This window comes from Jaculus jaculus, chromosome 6, assembly GCF_020740685.1.
Source record: "Jaculus jaculus isolate mJacJac1 chromosome 6, mJacJac1.mat.Y.cur, whole genome shotgun sequence".
NCBI lineage: Eukaryota > Metazoa > Chordata > Mammalia > Rodentia > Dipodidae > Jaculus > Jaculus jaculus.
The window spans coordinates 98,019,265-98,045,488 of NC_059107.1; the positions used below are offsets into that span (position 1 = coordinate 98,019,265).

Sequence of the window (26,224 nt, forward strand, 5' to 3'; positions counted from 1 at the left end):
ACTTGAGGTTCTCTTCCCTGCTCCTGCCCCTCCAAAAGCTCTGTCTCTCACACACAGTTCTGTTAGCTGGCCGTGACTTTCCAGGGTCTTTCTCTTTCACACCAAATTCAAACCATCTCACTAAATCCATACAAACCCTGCCTTATTAAAAACAAACAAACAACAACAACAACAACAACAACAACAAAACCTCCTATCTTTATTGGACTTCCTTAATTCCTTCTCAATATGGATACCTAATTTCTCTCTCCTTAATTTTCCCCTTTCCTTCCAAAAAACCCAAGCCCCTCTCCAAGAAAAACAAACAAACAAACAAACCAACCTACCTGCAGGGGAGATGGGACAATCACAGTAAACCAACAACTGCATCACAGATAGATAAAAAACAAATAAACACAGACACCTGGGGAGGTCCTTGCCTGTGGCTAATGGCTAGAATATGAAAAAAGCCAACTTAAAAATTCAAACTAAGGACAGCTATTGCCCTGTTATTATGGTGGCTGCCTGTCCCAGGCCCAAACATAAACCCCATACTGTTTCTGGTATGTACCCTATCTCTCTCTCCTTTCACTATGATAAATTGCTTGAAAATTCCAACTCCCCTGGGCTTTCAAAACTCCCAGATGATTGCAAAAGATCTCCAATAGCTGGAGAAAACAGTTCATCTGCCCTACCTCCAACCATAGAGAGGCCATTTGCCATATCCACTTCATTTTAGCCCTATAAAGGGATGAGTCTGTCTTCCCAAGGTGCTTATGAAGACAGACTTGGCTTCCTTATCCTGTGCTCAGAGGACTGCCCTGAAAGCCTCCAGTCAAAATGCCTGCTTGCCTTCTGAACTCCCTGTTCTTCTCCAGGAGGTCTCTGACCTCTGTTTTCAGATCAGGGACTCCTGATCCTCAGACAGATGCCCTGGCACTTCTCACCTCTCTGTGGGTTCCCAAATTTCCAAAACGCTACTGGCTTCCCTGCTGGGTTGTCTCCTGACCAAACTTAATATTCCTTGCCTAATAGGAGACATAAAGTCCAAGTGCCTCATTTTTACTACAATATTGTTTGAACACACACACACATACACGGAGAGAGAGAGAGAGAGAGAGAGAGAGAGAGAGAGAGAGAGAGAGAGAGGGAGAGAAATTGGACAATGATTCCCTTTGGATGAAAATAACATGTTAGGATTCCAAATTCTTAAAGATTTTAATAACTTCATAAACTGGATTGGCAACTGGCTGTATTCTTCTACCCCTGACCCCTTCTGTTAGATCTGCTCTCTGACCCTCCTGAAGCAACAATCTTCCTTCCACCCAATTAAACAGTTACTATTTGACCCTCCCTTCCTTAGTCCAAGAAGACAACCACAAGCCCTTCTTTTCTGTGCCACTACAAATGACAGTTTCTCTCTCTCTCTCTAATCCTAAACTTTAGTTGTTTGCTTAACCTGTTACTGTTCAAAGTACAACTATAAAACTGGCCTTTGAAGATGGCCTCCAGCCCATTCTCCAGATTCAAATAGTTTCCTTGCACCTCTTGTTCTACCTCGAAGTTTTCTAACATAATTTGTTTTCCTAGAGAAATCCGCCTATGACCAACAGCCATGTGGTAAGATGGAAGCTCCGTTTTCTCCCTTGCGGGCCTTCCTTTACCCATCATGAACAGTGGCTACACAGATTGTTCTTTCACGTCTCCAGGTAGAACTATCGGACCTGCTCATCAGCTTCATGCCTTCCCAGAGGGCATGCAGGCCTCTCCCATATGTTAGAATCTCCCCCACCCCCTTCCCCAAAAGCTATAATCTTCAGAAAAAGACATCTGTTCATGTTTCATGCTCATTGTCATGTGTAATGCTGTCCAGCCATGTCATGTCATGTGTTCTGCTTTATGTCATCTGTCTTTATGTGCAACTAAATTCATGGTCATTAATTGTTTCAATGCTTACAGTCATTAAGCATTCTGACACTTATAGATATATTTTAATATAATGTTAAATTACTAAAACCTGGATTATGATATGTTTCTGACTTTGTGCTTACTACGTGTTTATATTCCAAGGTTTGTTCCTGCCTCTAACAATGCCTTCTGAATGTTTATGACTTAGATCTTTAGAGAAATGATTAATTTGAATTTATTGACAAAACACAAACATATTGATATGTTTCACCTATATTTATCAATATGAAGATATTGTATACGTGCTTTCTGTTAAATGAAATTATTGAAAAATGTTATTATATTTCCAATGTTCCTAGGCTATATCATTATGGAAGGAGTATAATCAATGTATTTATGAAAATGTGTAGATACACCTAAGACTTCCATTGAGGCAATAGATATTACACATCCCTCTTCTGAAACTGCTACAAGGAAGATTCCTTTATGATGGCTAATAAATAACAAAAAATTCTGTAACAATTTACAACTAAAGTTAAGCAAATAGGAAATGACTCTGGGTCTGGCCCTTTTAGAAAAGATATAACTATCTTGTCTAAAGAGACAACAGCCTATCTTATTTGACAGAAAGTAATGTCTTAACCCTCATAGACCATAAATCTCTTTCCTCTATAAACACAAAAATATTCAAAGCATTGTCAAGTATGTAAACTCCGACAAAATTAGCGTTTAGAACTCTGTACATAAAGCTTCAGTGAAAACGCTGTCCCTCTTTCTAAAGTAAATTCTGTGTAAAAGTGTGACTTCAGTTAAAGCGTTTTCAGTTAATGGGTTAACATAAAAAGTTTCTTTAAACTTCTCTCACCTTAATTATTTATCTAATTCAAATTTAACTCTCTGTAATCAGTTGGCAAATTTATTTATAGTGGCATGCCTTATATTGAGATAAAAATTGGAGTTAAAAAATATAAAAGTCCCTGACCCTAAGTTATGTCCTATATTGTAATAGACGTTTGTATTGGTACTGTTCCATACTGCACAGTCTTTTGTACTGATACTGTAGTTTTTGTACTGTTTCATGACCACAATTTTTTTACAGCTTCTGACCTGAACTAAAAGTCATCTTGTGTTTCTTCTTATAAGATTGATATAAATGACCTTCTGAACTTTTGTAGTTCCACCAGTTCACCTCAGAGGGCCCTATAACAGACTAACTCCATCTATCTGGGCCCCTTTTGATGGCTTTCCAAGACCTAAAAGTCAAAAGGAGTAGAGAGTCCCCCTTTTACCATTTGATTTCAGCTTGAAATACTTGAACCTGCCATCCATCTTCCAAAAACTTCTCTCTACTGTCACTAGACTTGGTGGTCATTAGAAAACAGACCCAATTTCCTTTGGCCTTGGTAACATTAAAAAAAATTCCTCCTAAACTGGAGATGGTGGCACATACCTTTAATCCCAACACTTAGGAGGCAGAGGTAGGAGGATTGCCATGAGTTCGAGGCCACCCTGGGACTACATAGTGAATTCCAGGTCAGCCTGAGCTAGAGTGAGACCCTACCTCAAAGAACAAAAAACAACAACAACAACAAAAAAATCCTCCTGATAAAATTTCTCTTAAATAAAGGCACTAAATATATAATATGTGCTGGTAGATTTAAAAGGTTGTAAAAGTATCTCTGATTAAGATAACTAAGTTATATCCAAATGCTTAGCTTTGTATGTTTTTCATCTAATAAAGCCTGTATTTTGTTTCATAAACACCTGTTTACAACAATAGGTTTCTTAAGTGTTCTACTCTTACATGTTTTCCTATTAAGTGACACTTTTAGTTGTTTGTTGCCACGCCAACTCCAGTGGAGTCTGTGTGACCTGTTCACCAGGCTGAGGCAAAAGCTTCAAGGAAGAAAGCCTCCTGGAAGGACGTGCATTCTCCAGGCTTGTAGTGCCTTTTGCTCTCTCTAATAACTGTTTTCTGCATTACTACTGTTCTGTTCCTGACACATGACAGCAGCATGATGTTCTCTCACAATTTAGTAAAAAATAGATATGGAACAGTTTCCAAACATTGAGTCACCTGATGGTGGGACTCTTCCTCCCAAGACCCCGCTGTTGTTTCAAGCCATAGTCAGAATTCCAAGGACCAGAACCATTACCTTATACAGGAGTGTATAGGAATGGGGATACACTAGTAAACAAAGGTGGGAAGCATGTTTCTTGGTAATCTTTAACTTTTGTGGACAGACTTGCTAGGTTGAGGCCACCTTGGTGCTTGCTTATGAAAGCACAAAGAGAAAGCATTAGGAAACAACTGGGATCCGATTATGAGAAGGCAGGCTTTGATACACCTACATTTTTATGACATGGTTCAAGAAAGACAATATATTAGAGTTATGATGTCACCCTATTGGAACGTTTTTTAAAAATACTTGATGGTTGAAGCAGGCTGTTCATAGAAATTGTACCACATGAATAAACAAAGGCTAAGCTTATGCTGCTGGAATTGTATATAACCTGATGCTCTACTTCAGTAAAACACACTCAGATACATTAACCTTGTGTGTGTGTCTGTCACTTCACCGACTCCTTGCCCACCTCCCAAGGCCCTGTTTTCCCTCAGACTGGTGGTCCCGGCTTTGCCGGTCTGCGGCAGTTTGCTATGAACTTATTTCCCCCCTCCCAAAAAAAGAAACCCTGCAAAACTGGGCCTAATTATATAAAATTTATTGTTCCTTTAAAGCTAAGTCAGACCTTTTGATGTCTGAATTACATAAGTAAAAACCATAAGCCTTCTATATTAAGAACTTACAAAAACTTTTAAACCTGGTAACTAAGCATCAAAATTAGTTAATTTCTTAATATCTACCATATTTAAATCTGAAATTGTTTAAGATGTTTCAAATATTGCTTCAATACTAGTCTCTTATACTTCCTACCTTACCTAAGCCAAATCTTTATATTTCCAAAAATTCCATTTAACTCCCCATCCAAGTTAACAATTCTGTTTTTCTTACAGACAGCACCCCTATCTTCTTACCTACCACCCATGATATTATTTTTCAACCTTAGATATAATATTCATGTCACCTATAAATTTCATGTCACATACAAGAAAATTCATACATAGATATTAACCAGATGGTAATGACTAATAGATTTAATATGATCTAGGGGTTTCTTTCCTAATGGCTTGGATAAGTATCAGTCTCCTGAAGAGCTGCCACCTTGCCTGCTCATAAAAACTGCGTGAAACCACAGCCTGCTATGCACACAAAGTACAAAATCAAATCAAACACCAAAAGCTGAGACTCTAAAAAACCACACCTTATGACTAGAACTTCAACATTGGACTGACTGCAGCAATTGTGGAGAAATAAATGGTACCAATCCAGAGCCAATAATATTTTGGGCTGCATTAGCCTTTTATTTTTGTTTATTTTTATTTATTTATTTGAGAGTGACAGACAGAGAGAAAGAGGCAGATACAGAGAGGGAGAATGGGCATGCCAGGGATTCCAGCCACTGCAAACTAACTCCAGACGCATGTGCCACTTGTGCATCTGGCTAATGTGGGTCCTGGAGAATCGAGCCTCTAACCGGGGTCCTTAGGCTTCACAGGCAAGCGCTTAACCACTGAGCCATCTCTCCAGCCCTGCATTAGCCTTTAAATGTTCACCCTTTCTTTTGGTCTTTGCAGATTCAGATACATCCCTGAATTCCTTCAAGACAGAATACATGCCTTCACAGTGAGTCACTGAATTCTTCAAGGCCACTGAATATCAGTCCCTGGGCATCCAACCTCCAAAGGACTGTGCAGGACACCCCAAGTTATCTACTGCCCCACTCTAATAAGAAGTAGTCTAAGAGAGCTCTTTACCCCAATTCCAGCCCACACAGGCCTCCCCTAAATGCCCCACTCATCTCCAATTCTCCCCAATATTTTTTTATCCTTCCAGAGTCTGGACTGAAGGGTTTATAGCCTTCCCTGAAAACTAGAGGGAACTAAAGAGTTAATAACTAACCTTAAGATAAGAAGGCCATAAGGAATAAAGATATCCAGTCCTCTCCAGTCAACTCTGCTAAAGAGACTATTCTGAACAAATAACTTTGATGCCTTGTCTACCTCCATTGGACCTGCAGCTAATTCAGTCTGTTTGCCTTAGGATCCTCATCAGTTTGAACCCCAGCCTGACTTGGTGCTTCAGCCTTCATCCGGCGGGAAGGCTGCTTCCCCTCACTGTACCTCTCAATAAACAGTCTGTCTGTAGAGATCAAGTCCAGTGTTCTTTCTTGTTTTTCTCCTATATTTTCCTTACAATTACACAAATTCTCCTAACAGATATCAAGGGCTCCAGATACTAGAATCTACAGGACAACACAACATTCAATGATTTTATCATGTAAGGGAAGAATCTGAAGAAGCTGGTAAAAATAAAGTGTCCACATGTACTACTTAAAGAGCTTGGTCTCAAGGTTCTATGTTAGTGATTATGAGATTATGTTTTGCCCTGAAGTTTAAGAGTCACTGGATAACACAGTTCTGTAGCATGTAGGGCTGTAGAGATGGCTTAGCAGTTAAGGTGCTTGCCTGTGAAGCCTAAGGAACCAGCTTCAATTCCATAGTACCTACGTAAGTAGGAGGCATAAGGTGGTGCATTCAGTTTTTCCTCAACATCAGACTCTATGATTTGTCATAAAATCTGTATCACACCATAGCTCTGTAGTTATTTATTTTGATAGTTATTTGTTAATATTGGAAAGGTTACTTTTTAAAGAATTACCAGACATAGTAACCCCAAAATGTGCAGGGATTGCTATTTAAACCCTGATGGCCTTTCCTTGTGATTTTCTTAGATGGGGATAGAGGGTAGCTTACCCATGGGCAATATATTATAACAATCTTACACTATCCCATCCTGTCCTAGAATGACATGAATATGTTGTTTTTCTATGACTTTCCCTCTAAATAATCTGGAAATGTGTAACCTTGTGTTTTCCTACTTGAGATGATTGTATCACTTGAAATTATAATAGTGTGTTGGAATTGTTTTTGAGAATGGAGGAACTGTCAGAAAGATAGCTAGGAATCTCATCCAATTTATACTACAAGTCTTGATGATGGAGAGGCTTAAACTTACCATCAGTTAAAGGAATTTGACCAAACAAATGATTTGGCAGGGTCTGGAGAGATGGCTTAGTTGTTAGCTTGCCTGTGAAGCCCAAGGACAAAGGTTCAATTTCCCAGTACCCATGTAAGCCAGATTCACATGGTGGTTCATGTGTCTGGAGTTTATTTGCAGTGGTTAAAAGCTCTGATGTGCTCAGTCTCTCTCTTTCTGCTTCTTTTTCTCTCTCTTTCAATTAAATAAATGAATAAAATATTAAAAATGATTTTGCAAAACAGAGCACAGAGAGATGACTAAGAGGGTAGGAGCATTTGCCACAAAAGAAAAAGAGAAAAGATGGCCTAAATTTAATTATCTAACATCCACATACACAGCTATGTGTAACCATGCACATCAGCAACCCTACGCTTGTGAGGAGCAGAGAATGAAGAATCACTGGATTTCCTACAAATGACCAACTCTGGAATCAGTGAAAGACTTCATCTCAAGGAATCACATGGATGAGCAATAGAGAGGGGACACCTCACATTCTGTTCTGGCAGATGAACATGTACATGAGAGGCCCACACACCTGCACACACATGTGCATGCACCAAATATACATATGGCCCCATACATACCATACCACACATACTACATACATGAGCATACCAAAACATATACATATTAATAAAATTTTAAAAATCATTTGGCAAAACAATGAAAATTAATCAGCATAGTTGTGGTATAAGTAAAATTTAAAAAGCAAATGATTATCATTCTACAGAGCTGAACATAGAACATTGAACTAGTTCACGAAGTCAAACTTTGTATTTGAGGTCCATGATTAGCAACCTGATCAAGACTTGTCTCTTCCAAGGTCACTGGGAGCAAACCACAACTGCTAATCAAAAGAAACAACAGGAAGTCAGCACATCAAATTTATTTCCAGTGACTGCCCAAGAACACTGAGAAAGGTCGTGAGTCTGGTTCAGAACAATGCTTGCATTACCAAATTATTCCACTCTGAGTCCTTACCTGTTTCCTGTGTTAGAGAGATTCTCCACTTTGAGTCAATTGAATCAACTTAATTTGGTGCTCTTTCTTCTTGTTTTTTGTTATACTGTTATATGTCCTGATTCTTAAGAAAAGGTCATATAGTTTTATGCAGGTAAAAAATTGTTTATATATATGACTCTTCGTTGTTTTTAAAGCATTTGTCTTTATTTTTTTAGTATTTTATTTATTTATTTATTTTAGAGAGAGAAAAAGGCAGAGAGAGAGAGAGAGAGAAAGAGAGAGAGAGAGAGAGAGAGGGAGGGAGAGAGAGAATGGGTATGCATGCACTCTCTTGTGCATCTGGCTTACATGTGTCCTGGAGAATCAAACTGGAATCCTTTGGCTTTGCAGGCAGACACCTTAACCACTAAGCCATCTCTCCAGGCCTCTTCATGTTTTTTATTTTTTAACTTTTTTTGGGGGGGTTTTATTTTTATTTATTTATTTATTTGAGAGCAACAGACAGAGAACGAGGCAGACAGAGAGAGAGAGAGAGAGAGAGAGAGAGAGAGAGAGAGAGAGAAAGACAGATAGAGGGAGAGAGAGAGAGAATGGGCGCGCCAGGGCTACCAGCCACTGCAAACGAACTCCAGACGCGTGCGCCCCCTTGTGCATCTGGCTAACGTGGGACCTGGGGAACCGAGCCTCGAACCGGGGTCCTTAGGCTTCACAGGCAAGCGCTTAACCGCTAAGCCATCTCTCCAGCCCATTTTTTAACTTTTTTTTGTTTATTTTTACTTATTTGAAAGAGACAGAGAGAGAGAGAAAGAGGCAGATATATAGAGAGAATGGGCGCGCCAGGGCCTTCAGCCACTGCAAACCGAACTCCAGATGCATGCGCCCCTTGTGCATCTGGCTAATGTGGGTCCTGGAGAATTGAGCCTTGGACCGGGGTCCTCAGGCTTCACAGGCAAGCACTTAACTGCTAAGCCATCTCTCCAGCCCCTCTTCATGGTTTTAATAGACAGTTGTATACCTTTCAATTCAAGCTATAAAACTTGATATTATTGATATAAAAATCATTAATCTTCATTTCTTTTCATAAAAGTGAAACACTTTACACTGAGCTCTTCTCATTCTGTCTAGTCTCACATTTAATACTTTATGTTTCTGTTCAAAATATTTCCTCCACGAGTATCCTTGAAATGACTTCCTTTGAATTCTAGTTCAATCTAACTTTTTAAATTTTGTTTCTCACATGCTATGGCTGAATGACCTTGTTGTAACATTTCAATTATCTCCTCAAAAGGAAGAACTGAGGAGGCCCTGGCATGGTGGCACACACCTTTAATCCCAGCACTTGGGAGTCAGAGGTAAGAGGATCGCTGTGAGTCTGAGGCCAGCCTGAGACTACATAGTAAATGAATTCCAGGTCAGCTTGAACTAGAGTGAGACCTTACCTTGAAACCCCCCCCCCCAAAAAAAAAGGACTGAGGTAAGATAATCTAGACAATTATGAATAATACTATTATAAATTTTTGTGTATTTTTATCATTTCCTTATTCTAAAATAGATTCTAACTTGTTGGCAGATTCCTCTAATTTTGAAATTCCTTGTCAAATTATTTATTGGTTCTGAAATGTTTATTCTCTTTGCCATTGAGTGTCTCCCTTCAAAAATCCAGGCAACCAGGCTGGAGAGATGGCTTAGAGGTTTAAGCACTTGCCTGCAAAGTCTGAGGCCCCAGGTTTGATTCCTCAGAACTTAGGTAAACCTAATGCACATAGTGGCACATGCATCTGGAGTTCATTTGCAATGGATATAGGTCCTGCTGCACCCATTCTCATTCATTCTTCCCCTTGTAGATAAATAATAAATAAATTTTTAAAAGAGAGATTTTTAAAAAGAAAAAAAATCCAGGAAAACAATATATCTATATAACAAAGAGTCTTCAAATGGACTGAGAAGATAAGAATAATCGGGCATTTTCCTTAATCTGTTTGGAGATGCCTCTTAATTGGTTTAAACAAGAAGGTACTAAGATGTCTCTAGCAGTCACTGAGGCACAAGTAACATGTTTGCTTTGTTGTGAGAAAAGTGAATGTCACTCTTGGCATTGGTATGCCTGGTGTACTTCATTTATGAAAAAGATTTTACATTTTTACTTATCACTATTCTTTTTTTTTTTTGAGACCAGCCCAACAGACTGGCCTTTTTTAGGTGAGAGAGTGAGTGAGAGAGAGAATGAGAGAAAGAATTTGCATGTCAGAGCTTTAGCCACTGCAACCAAACTCCGTATGCATGCACATGTGAGACTTTGTGAGCTTTCATCACTTTGTGTGTCTGGCTTTTGTGGAACTTGGAGAGTCATACATAAGTCCTTAGGCTTCACAGGTAAGCACTTTAACTGCTGAGTCATCTCTCCAACCTGACTGTTATTCTTGTATTTAACATTGTTTATCCATTTTTATTACAAAATTAAACTTTTATGTCTTTTTCTTTTCTCTGCCCTTCCTAACATTTTTCTTTTTCTTTTCTTTAACCTTGCTTCTTTTTTTACTTTCATGTTTTCTGCCCCAGTCCTTTATCTCATTAATTTATAATTTATTATAATTTTACCCTAAATATTTTAGAAAACATTTTATTTTTATTTATTTGAGAGATAGAGAGAGAGAGAAAGAGAGAGAGAATGAGAGAATGGGCATGCCAGGATCTCCAGCTGCTGCAAACAAACTCCAGATGCATGTACCACTTTGTGCACCAGGCTTACATGGGTCCTGGGAATTGAACCATGATCCTTTGGCTTTGTAGGTGAGTGCCTTAACTACTAAGCCATCTCTACAGACTTACCCTAAATTATTCTAACCTTACTTTATATTACTTATTCTCTTTTCTATGGTTATTGATGATATGATAGTTTGCTTTTATTAATTTTAAATGTATTTCTACATCTGGTTTGGTTTGGTGTTGTTGCTATGGCAAAATTTTGTTTTTTCCTCATAGAGGTATTGAGAAATGATGTTCAGGAGAAGAATGTTCACTAAAAGACCCTAAAGTGAAACTGGAAGGCACATCCACTCTAATTGATGTTCAAATCACAACCCAAAAACTAAAGAAACATAAAAAAACAAGGTAGCTTGATACTTCCAAAAGGTCATCACTGTATAACTACTCAATCCAAACACACCAGAACAATTGAAATGCCAAAGAACTCCCAGTCTTCCTGTAAAAGTGCTGAGTGACTTTAAGGCAGTACAGATAAGCAGATACAATAAAACAGTAAGGCAATAAATTCAGGGTCTATGACAGTGTCCAAATCATGGATGAGGTTTCAGTAGGAAAAGTGATGTTTTCAGGCTGGAGAGATGGCTTAGCGGTTAAGCGCTTGCCTGTGAAGCCTAAGGACCCTGGTTCGAGGCTCAATTCCCCAGGTCCCACGTTAGCCAGATGCACAAGGGGGCGCACGCATCTGGAGTACGTTTGCAGAGGCTGGAAGCCCTGGCGCGCCCATTCTCTCTCTCTCCTTCTATCTGTCTTTCTCTCTGTGTCTGTCACTCTCAAATTAAAAAAAAAAAAAAACTGATGTTTTCAAACACATGAACAAATACAAAGGTTCAAAGTTAAAAACTCAACATATCAAATAGAAATTTCACTGTACAATATTACCAATAAAAGAGGTCAAACAGAAAAAAAAAATTGAATTGCATGACTGAGTTGAAGGAATACTATATTCATATATTAATAAATATATTTTAAAATTTTTGCTTATTTTTATTTATTTATTTAAGAGTGATAGACAGAGAAAGAAAAAGGGAGGAAGAGAAAGAATGGGCGCACCAGGGCCTCCAGCCACTGCAAACAAACTCCAGACGCGTGAGCCCCCTTGTACATCTGGCTAACGTGGGTCCTGGGGAATCGAGCCTTGAACTGGGGTTCTTAGGCTTCACAGGCAAGCACTTAACAGCTAAGCCATCTCTCCAGCCCTTAATAAATATTTTTAAAGTAGCATGTAAGTATAATTTTCAAGAAATCTGAAGTATGAATAAAAGACCAAACCTAAGAATCAATCAGTTAGAATAAGAAGCTGAGATACAAACTAAACTGGGGTTGGAGAGATGACTCAATGGTTAAGGTGCTTGCCCACAAAACAAACAATCTAAGTTTGATTCCCCAGTAGATGTTTAAAGCCAGATACACAAAGTGATACATGCATCTGAATTACTTTGCAGTTGCTAGAGGCCCTGGGGTGTCTATTCTCTCTTGGTATTTGCAAACAAAATTTTTAAAAATGTAAAGAAGGGAAACCTAAAGTCATAACATAATTATAGCAGGAAATTTCTTCAAATAATGGAAAGGTATAGACACCTAAGTACAAGAGACATTTAGGAATCCCTGAAAAGACAAGGCCAGAGAAGAGCCTCTCCATGTTAGATTACAGATAAGACACTAATACTAAATAACAAAGAATCAATACAGCTGCAGTATTTATACTCCAATTTACAAAGAAGTCATTTGTCTAACAACAGAGCTCTCAGCAGAAACCATAAAATCCAGAAAAGTATAAAATGACACATTTCCAACCACTGAGAAATAACTGCAAACTAAGATTATCAAATCCAACAAGGTAATCTTTTTAGATTGATAAATCAAGATTAGCACAAACTAAGGCAATTTATGTCCAGTCAGCCAGCATTGCCTTGTATTTAGAGGAGTCCTACTTACAAAAGTGAAGAAAAGATAGTCACATATATAAAAGATCTAGAATGAATGAATTTCATGAGAAGAATAAATGATCAAATGAGATTGAGAGTGAAATATTCATGTTCAACTCAGTAAACCAGCATACTCCAAATACAAATAAAGGATAAACAAAGAACAAATGGTAGTCAAACCAACCAAGAAAACAACAGGTAAAATTAGAGATGTCAGCAAATACTTCTCAACAAGAAACCTAGATGAAGTAATTTTAACTTTCCAATTGAAAATACAGACTAATTTATAAGATTCATGAGGGAAGATCCAATGTTTTGTTGTCAGCAAGAAACACATCTTACTGGCAAAGACATACATAGGCTGAAAGTAAAACGATGGAATAGAGATCATTTATCCTCAGGAGTGAAGGACAGTCATCTTTGGGCTATAAAAGAGAAATCATGCTGAAAATAGAACTATTGTCTAAGTAGCAAAAAATGGCAAGAAAAAGTCAGTTTGGTCTCATCATTATAGCTATAATCTGAAGTGTCACCTGAAGACAGCTGTGTTTCTACTCCATTTTTAGGTACAAGAAACACTAAATTTCCATTATTATTTTAGATGGTTTAATATTTTTCTGTATATACATTTAAAATATTTTTACGAGAAAGATATTGCACAGATTTAAAGCATTTAACAATTTCTATTCAGCACATGTAATAGCAACTCAAAAGAGTCTGTAGATGCAGCTCCGTGGCAGAATACTTTCCTAGTTTGTTTGGAATCCTAGAATTTTAATCCCAGCATTGAAAAATAAATCAGTACCTGAAATTTGATGGTTATATTTGCCTTAAATTTTTTTGAATTAGTAGTGATAGGTCATCATTATATGCAGCAAGGGGAGAATGATACTGCACACAATGACCATCATCGTTTTTGTCTTTAGGTTCTGGATATATATGGACAGCTGAGGAGTCTGAATATAAGTTCAGACAGAAACTAGGTGAGGTTTTGCTTTCTAACTTGCTACTATCTTCCCTATTAATCATCAACACCTACTAATATGCAGTTCATGTCTTAAATAAAAGACACTTGACCGTCAAACTTGCCTCTTGAGGTTCATCTTACCTATCTATTTAAATCCAGATAGAATCATTTCCTGTCAGACAGGTAGGAATTCTGTCTTTTTCAAGAAGCACTATGATCCTTAAGGATAGCAATTGCATTGCAGGCTTTGTATAATGCTGTTCCTTTGAGTAGTCACTAAGACCCCACCTGCAAATTGTTTGTTTTGTAGAAAGCTCCAATGTTTGTCTTCTAGTAGCTTTATTACACAATGTGAAATAAATTTTATTCAAGAATAACTAATTGTGAGCTATGTCTGTTTTAGGAGCCAACATGGACTTTATTTCAGTGTGTGGGAAAGTATTTGGATTTGGCTTGACCATTCTTGCCATGGTTGAATGGGATGTGGAAAAATTTATTGTAGTTCACTTGGGGAAACATGATACAAGATGTGATGATAGCAAATGATAAAATACCTCATGTAAGTCAAGAGTGAAAAAAGTGAGCCAGACATGGTGGCTCAGGCCTGTAATCTCAGCATTTGTGGGAGATTTTGGCAGGACATTGCCACAAGTTTTGAGGTCAGCCTCAATCTTAAGGAAATGAACTTTTTTGCTTACCTCAACAAAGGGCAACACTAGGGTTATTTGTAAGGCAAATATCAAAGAAAGTGAGGGTATTTAACTAGGGAGCCTATGCATGTTCTTATAGGAAAGCATGCGCATGGATGGGTACACTACTAAGCAAACTCAGTTTAAGGTCTTAAATCACATGTTTAAAAAGAAAATGAAGGAGTGGATAGATGGCTCAGTGGTTAAAGGTGCTTGCTTACAAATCCTGATGGCCTAAATTCGATTCCCCGGTACGCATGTAGCACAACATGGCTCATGCATTTGTTTGTTTGCAATGGCAGGGGGTCCTGGTGCGTCCATATTCATTCTCTCTGCCTTTTTCTCTCTATTTGTCTCTCAGACAAGTAAATGGAAAGTAAAAAAGGAAAGGTAGTGGACACATTCCCAAGAATGTTTAATTGAAGGTCATTTATCACATCTTCTCACAGGAAGATGACAAAAAAATTCCTTGTAATGTTGTCTGAGGAAACTTAGCCAAAACAAAAAGAAAGACCCATTTTGAAGGTATATTAATAGTCTTCCAGAAGAGTGTTTGCTCTCTCCTACTTAAAAGTAACAGGAGTTTGGCCCCAAAGATGTCTACCTTGTTGACTTGTAGCCTTCTCTGCATTTTGCATAATGTAAAACATTTAATGCTCACATCAATCTTATGATGTGAGTAGTAGTATTGCTAAATAAAATAGTTGTGACAGTCTCTGAATTGATCAAACTTTGAATAGATTTCTGATTCAAGACCTCTGATATCCCATTTTGCACAAGAATTATGAATTCATTCTCTACCACTTTGAAATGTGAAGCTCCTCTCTGCCTCTTGCCAATGTTAAGTTCCTTTCCCACCATTCCCCCTACCACATTGTCCACCTAGCAGCCTTCAGAGCCCTTGTATAGTTTAATCAAGGCTCTGCTAAAGCCCTTTCAGGCAAAGTTGCCTTCCTTTGGGCCCTGGCTTTCCCTGGCCTCCCATGAGCACTCATGTTGAACTCTAATTTGTATATGTCCACTTGCCACTTTAGCTTTTTGGCTGCTAGTATGAGTGCTGGCTAGTTTTCTGTAGGTGACCTATTTTTCAGATTAGTTTCTTTTATATAGGGCTTTCCAATAACACAGGATGGTGATGGGGAGGGAAGGAAGAGTGTCATAGTAGAGAATCTAGTGCTGAGAGGGAACTGGTGAACTGTTTGAACAATATGGAGAAGGGATGTGTTGCAGTCAGGTTTGCATTGCTGCCAGAAAACACTTGACCAAGAGCAGCTTGTGGGGAAAGGGGTTTATTTTGGTTTTCAGGCTTGAGAGGCAGCTCCATGATGGCAGGGGAAAATGATGGCATGAGCAGAGGGTAGCCATCACCCCCTGGCCAGCATAAGGTGGACAATAGCAGCAGGAAGTTGTGCCAAACACTGCCAAGGGGAAACTGGTCATAATACCCATAAGCCCGAGCCCAACAATACACTGCCTCCAGGAGGCGTTAATCCCCAAATCTCCATTGGCTGGGAACTTGGCATTCAGAAAACCTAAGTTTATGGGGTACACCTGAATCAAACCATCACATGGAGCCATGGAAAAAGTGTCCAGCTGGGGCTCAGAGATCTAAGCTCCCCCTGTGACTGAAGCGTGTGGTGGTATGACAATCCATGATTCCTGGGCTTCACCTTTCTCCCTGGGAATGGAGAGGCTAACCCTGTCCTGTCCTGGGGGCTTGCCGAGGAGGTGTGACTTTGAGGTCAGTCAGGGGTCGGGGAGCTGCTGTCTCTTTAATTAACAGTTAAAATTCCTTGAATGATCTTAGTTTAAGGTAAGTCGTTCCAGAGAAGCTTAGAAGTAACCAGCCAAAATCACTGCTTCACTCTGACTCACTCTTTTTGGATGACCTAGAATAAACTTTGCACATTATAACACTGAATTTTCCACCTACCAAGAAATCTTTTCTTCCATTTTTGAGCATAAGAATGACTCAACATGCGGAGGAACATGCCCACCCATTGAGCGATGAGTCTTTCCTATATGAATTCACACGAGTGTCCTCAAGAAAAATCCTTTGCTTTCTTTGCCTGGGCAGGGGCTGCTTTGAGTACCTTCAGTAGATATCGCATTAACTACAAGTAATAAATTTCTCGATACTCATCTATTTCCTCCCTGTGCTTGCTGGCCTTGCAATCTCCAAGGGGTGAAGCCATTGCTTCTGGTACAGTCCTCCTTGGTAGTAAAAAGGAAGAAAAGAGCAGTGGTGAGGGAGGAGCTGGGGAGGCTTTTGTTTCTGGGGCTAATAATAGAACCTTCTGCAAAAGATTCCGCCTCGCCCCCTCAGTTCCGCAGTCTGCTTGGCTGTAGGAGTTTGGGGGGTGAGGGCGGCACACCACATCGCTTCTCTCTTCCTTTCTGGCATGCCTGATGTGGACCCATCAGTTACTTTTCGTGGGATGTGTATAGTCTGACCTCTCAGAACATCTACTTAAAAAAGCTTATTGTAAATCCTTTCTTTGTCCTTTGTATTTGCAAGTCGTCTCCCAGCCTCTTTGCAGGCCTTTCAGCCAGAAAGTGTCTTTTTTCTAGGATCGAGAACCATCTCTTTGAAGGGAAGCATGAAGGAAGGTAGTGTCCTCATGTTCCAGGTTCTCTGGAAGGGAAACAAAGTCAGACAGAGAGGCCTTGTGGTAGGGGTGAGTCGGGGTCACTCCAAATTGTAAAATTATCTCCTGTCATACAGATGATTTAAAATCGCCCCTGAGTTCAGCACTTGAGCACTCTCTGCCCCTTAAGTGCTGACTCTGGCTCCTAGTGCTACACTCAAAATTCCCCAGCTGAGGGGTCTCTCAAAGCAGTTTATTGCATCATTACAGGTGTTGCCTAGGAAAGAACTGGGTACTGACTGAGTTATGTAAATGCCAGAAGCAAGACGAGATAGCAAGTTGGAACTATATCTGCTGGATTTTGGGCTAAGGACATTTTTATAAGGAAAGTCTGGGAGGCAAAGCAAAGTTCTTTACATTACCTAGAGGTAAGAGGAATGGGATTGTACAAAACTGGGAAGATCAGAGGGTAGAAGACGGTCTGCAAGAAGTACTTGTTGCTTAAGGATTAGCAAGTTGTTGCGCTCAGGGACTTGTTACCTGGGGGGTTAGTAAAGATTTTAACAATAAAAAATGTGGGAACTTATTTTGAAAAATTGGTCTGACCCACAGAGATTAACTAATTAACTCCCCCGCACCCCGGCTTCCTCTATACTTCCTATTATAATTACATTTAGGACATAACAGTTTCTCTATCACTAGGTTCCAGACTTTGTATACGAACTTCACCCTATTGGCAGCAGTGTTAGAATAAAATTGACTTCTTTATGCTCATCTTGTCTGGTGTGATTATTTTCTTTAATTATCATGATTATGATTTACTCAAATTCTCTTCAATTCTTCTCTTGTTATTTTTCCTTTCTTTTTTCTTTTTTTGGTTTTTCGAGGTAGGGTCTCGCTCTAGCCCAGGCTGACCTGGAATCCACTCTGTATTCTCAGGCTGACCTTGAACTCACGGCAATCCTCCTACTTCTGCCTCCTGAGTGCTGGGATTAAAGGCGTGAACAATTTCTTAGGCCATGAAGTAATAAATCCTTAGATGTGTATCTTGCCTTTCTTATTCTACTAAAATTTCTTGGTAAAAGATGTGACTAAGATGCTGTGGACAATATACTACCTAGCCAAAGCACCCTATGTGGTCAAGTCTTGTTTGTAGACAAAATAATTTCCCTCCAAAGCAATCCATAGTTTTTAATTATCATCAGAAAACAGGACATAAACCAGATGTGGTGGCAAATTCTCAATACACAGGAAGCTGCTGCAGGAGAATTGTGAGTTCTACTTATCTATAAATTTAAGCAATAACAAATGAACACAATTTATGTGATATTTTTAAATTGTTTTATGGCAGCAGAAAAGAAGGAGGGGGCTGAATCTGACTCATCTGTTTACTCTTAGATCCAAGATTTTGGAAACAGAGGAACTGTAATTGAGGAAGGTGCTATAAGAAGACCTCCTTAAGAAGAAAAGTAGGCAGCCGGAGAGTGGCTCCACGTTAAAGGTGCTTGCTTAAAAGTTGGGGTTTGATTCCCCAGTATCCACATAAAGCCAGATACACAAACTGGTATGTTTGTAGTGGCATGAAGTTTTGCTGTACCCATATTCTGTCTCTTTCTTTCTTAAATAAATTAAAACATTTTAAAAAAGAAAAGAAAAGTAGGACTCTGGTGTCATAGAAAATCTGGAATTTCATGAGTACATAGGGATACAGAGAGAAGCAGAGGGAATTCCCTAGTGGCTGTTCTGAAGGTTTTGAGCCTGAAGGTAGGATTGTTCCTTTCTCTTTTAGCTTGAACCCTTTGACATCATTCCAGAAACATCCTTTGTCCTCCGAACTTGGTGATTCTTTAGTCTTCTAACTACCTTTGACAATGTGAAAGTTTGGAGAAAATTCCTTATCCAGTTTGCTCAGGTCCATACCATTGTAGGTAATATCCACCTAGACAAGAAACCAATGTGCAGAGAAATGAAGCTATATATCTGAGGCCTTTCTCTGGGCACATAGTTTATGCCAACATCAGGATACAGAGTCCACATCGCTCAGTCTATTTTTTTTCTCAGACTCCCATGTTGCCTTTCTCCTGCCATGGTCAGGGGCTTGGGGCAACAGCGAGGAACAGTGGCAGGAAGTTGAAGACAGGGAGACTTCCTGTGGGAAGAGGTGGCCCTTGGGCTCTTCTGTGAAGCCACTGCTGTCAGAACACATGCTGTGCTGGTGGTGGAAAAAGCCTGATGGGATTTAACAGAAACACATGAGCAGTTAGTGGCTCACACACTCACTGCTGAGCCTGCTCACTTTTCTGAGTTCTAACTCAAAAAGCAAGACTTTTCCTACACCATTCCCTTTTCACTTTCTTCTTCAGATGCTGGCTGAAGTCTTAAGTGTGCTTGCCCTGACACTGGAGATTTTCATCGTTCCTCTCCCCCCCACACCCAAAATTTCACGTTCCTTAAATAAGTAAATGAAAAAATAGATGAGTGAATGGATCCATACATAAATAAATGAAAAAGTTAGGCCTGGTGACTTAAGCTTATAATTCCAGAGCAAGAGAGGGAGAAACAGGTGGCTGAGCTCCTTGGCCAGGAAGTCTAGCCTAATTGGTGAGTCCCAAGCCAATGGGAGACATTATCTTAAAAAAAAAAAAAGTGGATAACACCTGAAGAATGATACCCAAGTTGGTCACATGTACATGCATGCATACCCCTCCACACACAGAAATGCACATCCATACAGATTTTTGTTGAAAGAAACACATGATGAATTTCCTTTTAGGTAATGTTAGGTATTGAAGCTTGGTAGGAGTGTTTGTATCTCATCTGTAGAAATGCTTCTCACCATCATAAATACTTTTTAAAGTTATTAGTAGCAATGACAGAGTCATGTGACTTAAGGTTTCTATTATTTTCACCATGAGGTGAAATTCCTGGAATAGTTACCCACTCATTCATTAAGACTTTTATAGGTATTTTATACATTAAAATATATCTCTTTTTCTTACAAAAGCATGTATTAATACTTCCAATTCTTTGTATTGTTTTGTGTGAACAACTAAGCAGTGATGGAGAAAATCATAAACTCCCTACAATCTGCATGAGCTGAGCCTAATAGTATTCACTTATTCAACTACCAACATATGGTTCTATTAATAAATATTTCCCCTGCCATTCCCCATAAGGACACTCTCAAATCTTTAAAATCCTCTTCAATTTCTCTGCCTCCCACTTTCCAGTGGTGAGAGAGACCAACGGGCAGACATTTCTTTGACTTCCTCTGTGGATGACCCTTGAAAGCCTCTTCCCATTGTTCCTCTCCTTCTTCTTTTACTCTAAATCCACACAGAGACCTGTAGTACCATTTCATGGGTAAATATTCCCAAACTCATCTCAGTTCTCCAGTGACCTCAGTCCATCATTAATCAACTTCTATTTAACTGTCCAGACTCACCTGGGCATGTTATCTTTTGGAAAGCCAACCTCTTTGCATCCCTTGTTATTTAATGAACTATAATTATTGATTTTACTGTCATGTCTGTCATTAAATAAGTTCAAAATATCTCATGAAAATTTCTGCCCTCTCTGCACAATACAGTAAGTTTAAGTTTCCTGTGGTGAAAAATGTAGTGAGAGCTTTGCTCTTAGCTCAGAGGGTAAGGGCACATAGGCAGTGAAGGATATTTTGGTGTTCTGCAACAGTGTGGACGCCTGAAGAACCAGGGCCATGTACTCTGAGAGACAGTAGTACTCTGCTTGGGAGTCAGGAGACAGACAGTCTTGGCTCCAGAACTAATTGCTTGCATATTCTTGCTATGCCATTTTCCTTTCCTGAAGCTTTTACTGATACATATTATTTTAACATTGTCTTTAAATAATATCTGTAAGTGGCTAGAAACAGGAAAATCCTATCACCCAACTATTCTGGGCATATCCCCAAAGGACTCTGTCATACCACAGAGATACTTGCTCACCCAAGTTTACTGCTGCTGTATGCACAATAGCTAGGAAATGGAATCAGCTTAGGTGTCCATAAACTGATGGCCAGAAAATTAAAATGTGTATACACAGTGGGATTTTTTTTTTTTTTTTTTTTTTTGGTTTTTCAAGGTAGGGTCTCACTCTGGTCCAGGCTGACCTGGAATTAACTCTGTCATCTCAGGGTGGCCTTGAACTTATGGCAATCCTCCTACCTCTGCCTCCCGAGTGCTGGGATTAAAGGCGTGCGCCACCACGCCCGGCTCCACAGTGGGATTTTACTTGGCTTTAAAAAGTGAAATCACAAAAATGTTCAGGAAAACTAATGGAATTGAAAAAACAATATGAAGTGAAGTATGCAGGCCTAGAAAGGCAAAAATTGCATGCTCTCCCACATATGCAACTCCAAACTTTTAATATTCGTATACATGTAAATAAGGGGACCTGAAGGTGAGTATAGGCTGTGAATCAAGGTAGGCATACAGAAGGCGATGAGAAAGGGTGGGTAGAGAATAAAACAGTGTGACAGCATCATAGAGGAGATTATGGTAGGGAGAGGGCATAAAAAGACAAGCAGATGAGGAAAAGAAAAATTTTTTGAAAAACAGTGAAATGAAACCTAATTCTTTGTATGCTAGTAAAAATTTCAAGGCACCTGAAAAAGATGTTCTTTAATTTTGTCTATGGTCTTTAATCCTCTAGGTGGATGACTAAATAAGCAACTGGCATTAACAAATTTTCAAAATTAACTAAAGCTTTCAGCTTTTTCAGCCTGCCATATTTTCATTAGTTCTAAATTTAAGATACTCTCCCTTTTGGAAAACATTTCATCATTGCTATAATAAATAAGTACTAAATGTACTATAAGAATTGTTTTTAAGCTTGATAGATAAACATTTCAGAATTGGTTAATTTCTTAAACTCATGTTTCCATAATTACAAATGGACCAAGACATTTCAAATGTCACCTGATAAATTCTTTTAATTTTTTTTTAAACTTATCTGAGAGAGAGGGATACACACACACACACACACACACACACACACACACACACAGAGAGAGAGAGAGAGAGAGAGAGAGAGAGAGAGAGAGAGAAAACCAGGGCCTGCAGCCATCGTGAACCAACTCCAGACACATGAGCCACCTTGTACATCTGGCCTATGTGTCCTAGGGAAATAAACCTGGGTCCTTTGGCTTTGTAGACAAGTGCCTTAACCGCTAAGCCATTTTTCCAGCCCATCACTGGATAAATTCTAACCTTAATTTTAATTAAGTTGCCAGTAAAAATTATGCCTGCTTCCCTTACTTCTTTAGACAATACTTCTTGTTTCATCATCTACTCCCTATAATTTCCAGTCTTAGATATAACACTCCTATTATGAATTACATGTAAATTTAATGTCACATACAGAGAAAAAAATATCGATATATAAGACCCATCTCACAATGGCTAATAGATCAATGTGATCCAGGAGTTTCTTTCCTAACATCTCTGCTAATCCCCTCTCTTTCCCCAGGCACTGCCTTCCTGCCTCTTCAGCTTCATCTGTAGCAGACTCTAGAGGTAAGCTTCCTAGAAGGATAGGACAGTGACAGTATCTACCAAATGAACAAATTGTGATGTGTGGCCAAAAGGGAATCAAAGCTGAAACTCTCAGAAGAAGCCATACCTGTGTGATTAGAATTCCAGCTACTGAATGTAGTGATTATGGAGAGTTCAGTGTTTAAGGATCCAGAGCCAAAATTATCCTGGACAATTTTATCCTTAAAAATAGCCAATCTACCGTCTCTGTTTATAACTTAACTTCATTGTGATAGCCTTTGACATTTTAATTATAGTTCTATATAGATTCCTTTTAAGCTAGACCTATACATGATGCCTTGTTTACTCCTCTGAGGTAAAAATTGATCTTTTGTATGCCAGGACTCACCTTTACTGAACTTTTCCTGCATTCCAGCATTATGAATGTGGACAATGGTAGTTCTGTCTTTAACTTGTGCACTTAATTTGTATAGTTCATTCCTTCCAAACTTCAACATCCAATTCCAAATTGTTTCAGAATTCCTCCTGGGACTCATATTTGCTGTTACTTCCTCAATAAACATTTTTATTGTTGTATGCATAGGACCCACTTTAGTCTGCTATCTGAATTCATTCAGCTTATCCCCAGCATGTCATGTGGATATCTTCATTCTTCTAAAGTGGAAGTACATGGACACTTTAATATGGGGGAGCATTCTGACCCCAGATGTCCCAATCTAGCAAGAAGAAGACTATCATGTTGTCCCATCCACACAGGAGGCTTTTAGCTATCCAATATCTGTGCTCAGGACCTACCTACTATTAGGGATATTGGTGAAGCCCTACTTCCCTAACTGTGGTCCTGAGTGGAGATGACATGTTAAGTCCTATGTACAAATGAGTTCAATAGGTGGTCCAGGTAACCTGATCATGTAGGCTTGAGTAATGTAGGCTTGAGTCAGGGGCACTCAACCTACCCACCTTGAGTCCTATACTTCCCATGCAAGCCCCCTTCCTCACAGTATAATGTTACCCCAACCCTCTCTGAACACCCTTAAAATCTGCCTTCTCCCTTTACCTAGGTTTCCACAGCTTCTCTCCCATTCACTTTAGATCCTGCTATTTCCTCTTGGCATTAAATAAAAGTCTTGGGATCAAGCCGAGTGTGATGGCACACCCCTTTAATCCCAGCATTAAGGAGGCAAAGGTAGGAGGATTGCCATGAGTTTGATGCCACCCTGAGACTACATAGTGAATTCCTGGTCAACCTGGGCTAGAGCGAAAGCTTGCCTTGAAAACAAATATCTTTGGATCAAGAAAATGTCTCAGTCCTCTAACTTTTGAACCTGAATCTTACAAGACCTATGTCTTTGACATATAATTATAAATGAAGATAGCACTCTGTCTGTTATGGGAATCTACCTCCTTCCTATTTGCAACAGTATTTCCCATCTTAAAGATATGAAAGGCTTATTTTTCCTTTGGAATAAGCCAGATAGTTATTGCAGATGATCACCCTAGTTACTAAGTTAATCAGGGGTAAATCATGAGTGTAAACCGGCACTGTCAGGCCTATACTTGAAGACTGCTTATTGTTTATTTAGACAAGATGTCTGTAATAGGATGCATCTGCTTAGTTATATAAAAAGGTGAGTTTTTTTTTTGTAACATACATAATATCCTAATCTGGTGCTTAATTAAAAAATAAATCTGGGGTTGAAGAGATAGCAGTTAAGGCACTTGCTTGTGAAGCCTAAGGACCTATGTTGGGCTCTCCAGATTCCACCTTAGCCAGAGGCACAAAGGTGAGACAAAGTGCAAGGTCACATATGCCCACTAGGTGGCGTGAGCACCTGAAGTTTGACCGCAGTGGCTAAGGCCCTGGCATGCCAATTCTCTCTCTCCCTCCCTCCCCTCCTTTCTCTCTAAAATAAAAAATAATAACAATAAAAATAAATCTGTTGGGCATGGTGGTGTACACTTTTAATCCCAGCACTCAGGAGGCAGAGGTAAGAGGATTGCTGTCAGTTTATGACCAGCTTGAGACTACACAGTGAATTTCAGGTCAGCCTGGGCTAGAGTGAAGCCCTGCCTTGAAAAGACAATAAACATCAGTTTTCTTAGTTGTCCAGTGCTCTGAACTAGCCTTCTCAGCTATTCCCTCCAGCCTCTTTCCCCCTTTCTCTCTCTCTCTACACACACACACACACACACACACACACACACACACACACGTATCCACATGTTCCTATGGTCACATGGGACTCCCATATTCAGAGTGAAATGATATATATTATATATAATACTTATATTCATTTTATATATATCTCGGAGCTTATGATATCTGGGATCTGGTAAAAGATACAATCAGAACAACAAAACATTAGCCCTTTTCCTTGGCTCTGCCTTTTAGTAATGTAATGAAAGCCAAGTGCTTACATTTTAGTAAGAAGGCATCAGCAGCAAGGGCTGAGAATTTGAAGTTCTTGCGCATGGTGAAAGCTCTCAAGAATGATGAAGCTCATTTACTGCCCACGTGGAGAGAATAAGATCTCTTCCTTGGCAGAGGAGAAATGGGGAGAAAAGAAGTACTGCCAGTGACAATGAAGTGAGGAGTAGGCCCTCGTGAACACACAGAGATCCCTTATGCTAATTTCAGTAGGACATGTACCTTATGTAGATGAATTACAAGAAAAAAAAAAAGGAACTCCCTTTCAGAAGATGAAATCCCTTAAGGTTTAGTGTGGTAAACTTGGTAGGGCTGGGTACCAAGTTCTATCAGCTAATGTAGTTGGGTGTCTTTGGGCAATGCAGATTGTCTAGTTGAACAGTGTGGCCCATTAAATGTTGCTACCACTTTCTACCCACGCTTATGCCCTTCCCACACTGATAACACATTGTAGATTAACACCTAAGACTTGGTGCAGTGCAAGAATAGGAAATTGTTAGTTCATAGGAGAGAAGTACAGATCCTTGAAGAGGCAGAGGTGGGACTTTCTCAGTACACCTGAAGAAGGGTTTCCTAGCCCTTCATGGTGAGTGTATGCCCCTCCACAGTTATTACGGGTATTATTCTTGGCAACATTGAGTTCATGGCCATCCACCATTTGTGATCTTTTAGAGAATGATAGGTTCTAGATGGAGAGGGGTACATTGTAACTTTTCAAAAAGATAATTAAACCAATGCCCAGATTTTTGAAAATATTCTGGAAACACTGTGACCTAAAGACTCAACCAAAGACTGTCAGAGAAGAGATATCATTCTCCTAGGTAATTCTAGAAAGAAATCTACAAAGTCATTTTTTTTTCATTTACTTGAGATCATAAGTGTATTTTATTTTTCTAGTTACTGTATTTCATTGACTCAGACATATTATCTTTTAAATTTTTTATTTATTTATTTGAGAGCGACAGACACAGAGAGAAAGACAGATAGAGGGAGAGAGAGAGAGAATGGGCGCTCCAGGGCTTCCAGCCTCTGCAAAAGAACTCCAGACGCGTGCACCCCCTTGTGCATCTGGCTAACGTGGGACCTGGGGAACTGAGCCTCAAACTGGGGTCCTTAGGCTTCACAGGCAAGTGCTTAACTGCTAAGCCATCTCTCCAGCCTGACATATTATCTTTTATAAGAATCATAATTACTTTATATTCCATGTAAGAAGGTAAAAATGAGGCAATGGTTTTAGATGATACTATCAATTATAAGACTAATTTTAATTATAGATATGTTAATGCTTTGGAAGTGTGTGTGTCAGAATCATGGAATACAGACTTTGGAGTCATAA

General features: G+C 39.3%; 1 protein-coding gene across 1 annotated transcript in view; it reads right to left on the bottom strand.

Annotated features, from left to right (window-relative positions):
- Tespa1 (thymocyte expressed, positive selection associated 1) overlaps positions 1–26,224 on the bottom strand; it is a 77,710-nt gene that overhangs the window by 36,090 nt on the left and 15,396 nt on the right. The window contains exons 10-11 of the mRNA XM_012948327.2: positions 18,974–19,176; positions 18,811–18,886 (exon numbers count right to left, since the gene is read on the bottom strand). Of these exons, the coding sequence (XP_012803781.2) occupies positions 18,811–18,886; positions 18,974–19,176 (279 nt within the window). The remainder of the gene's footprint in view (positions 1–18,810; positions 18,887–18,973; positions 19,177–26,224) is intronic.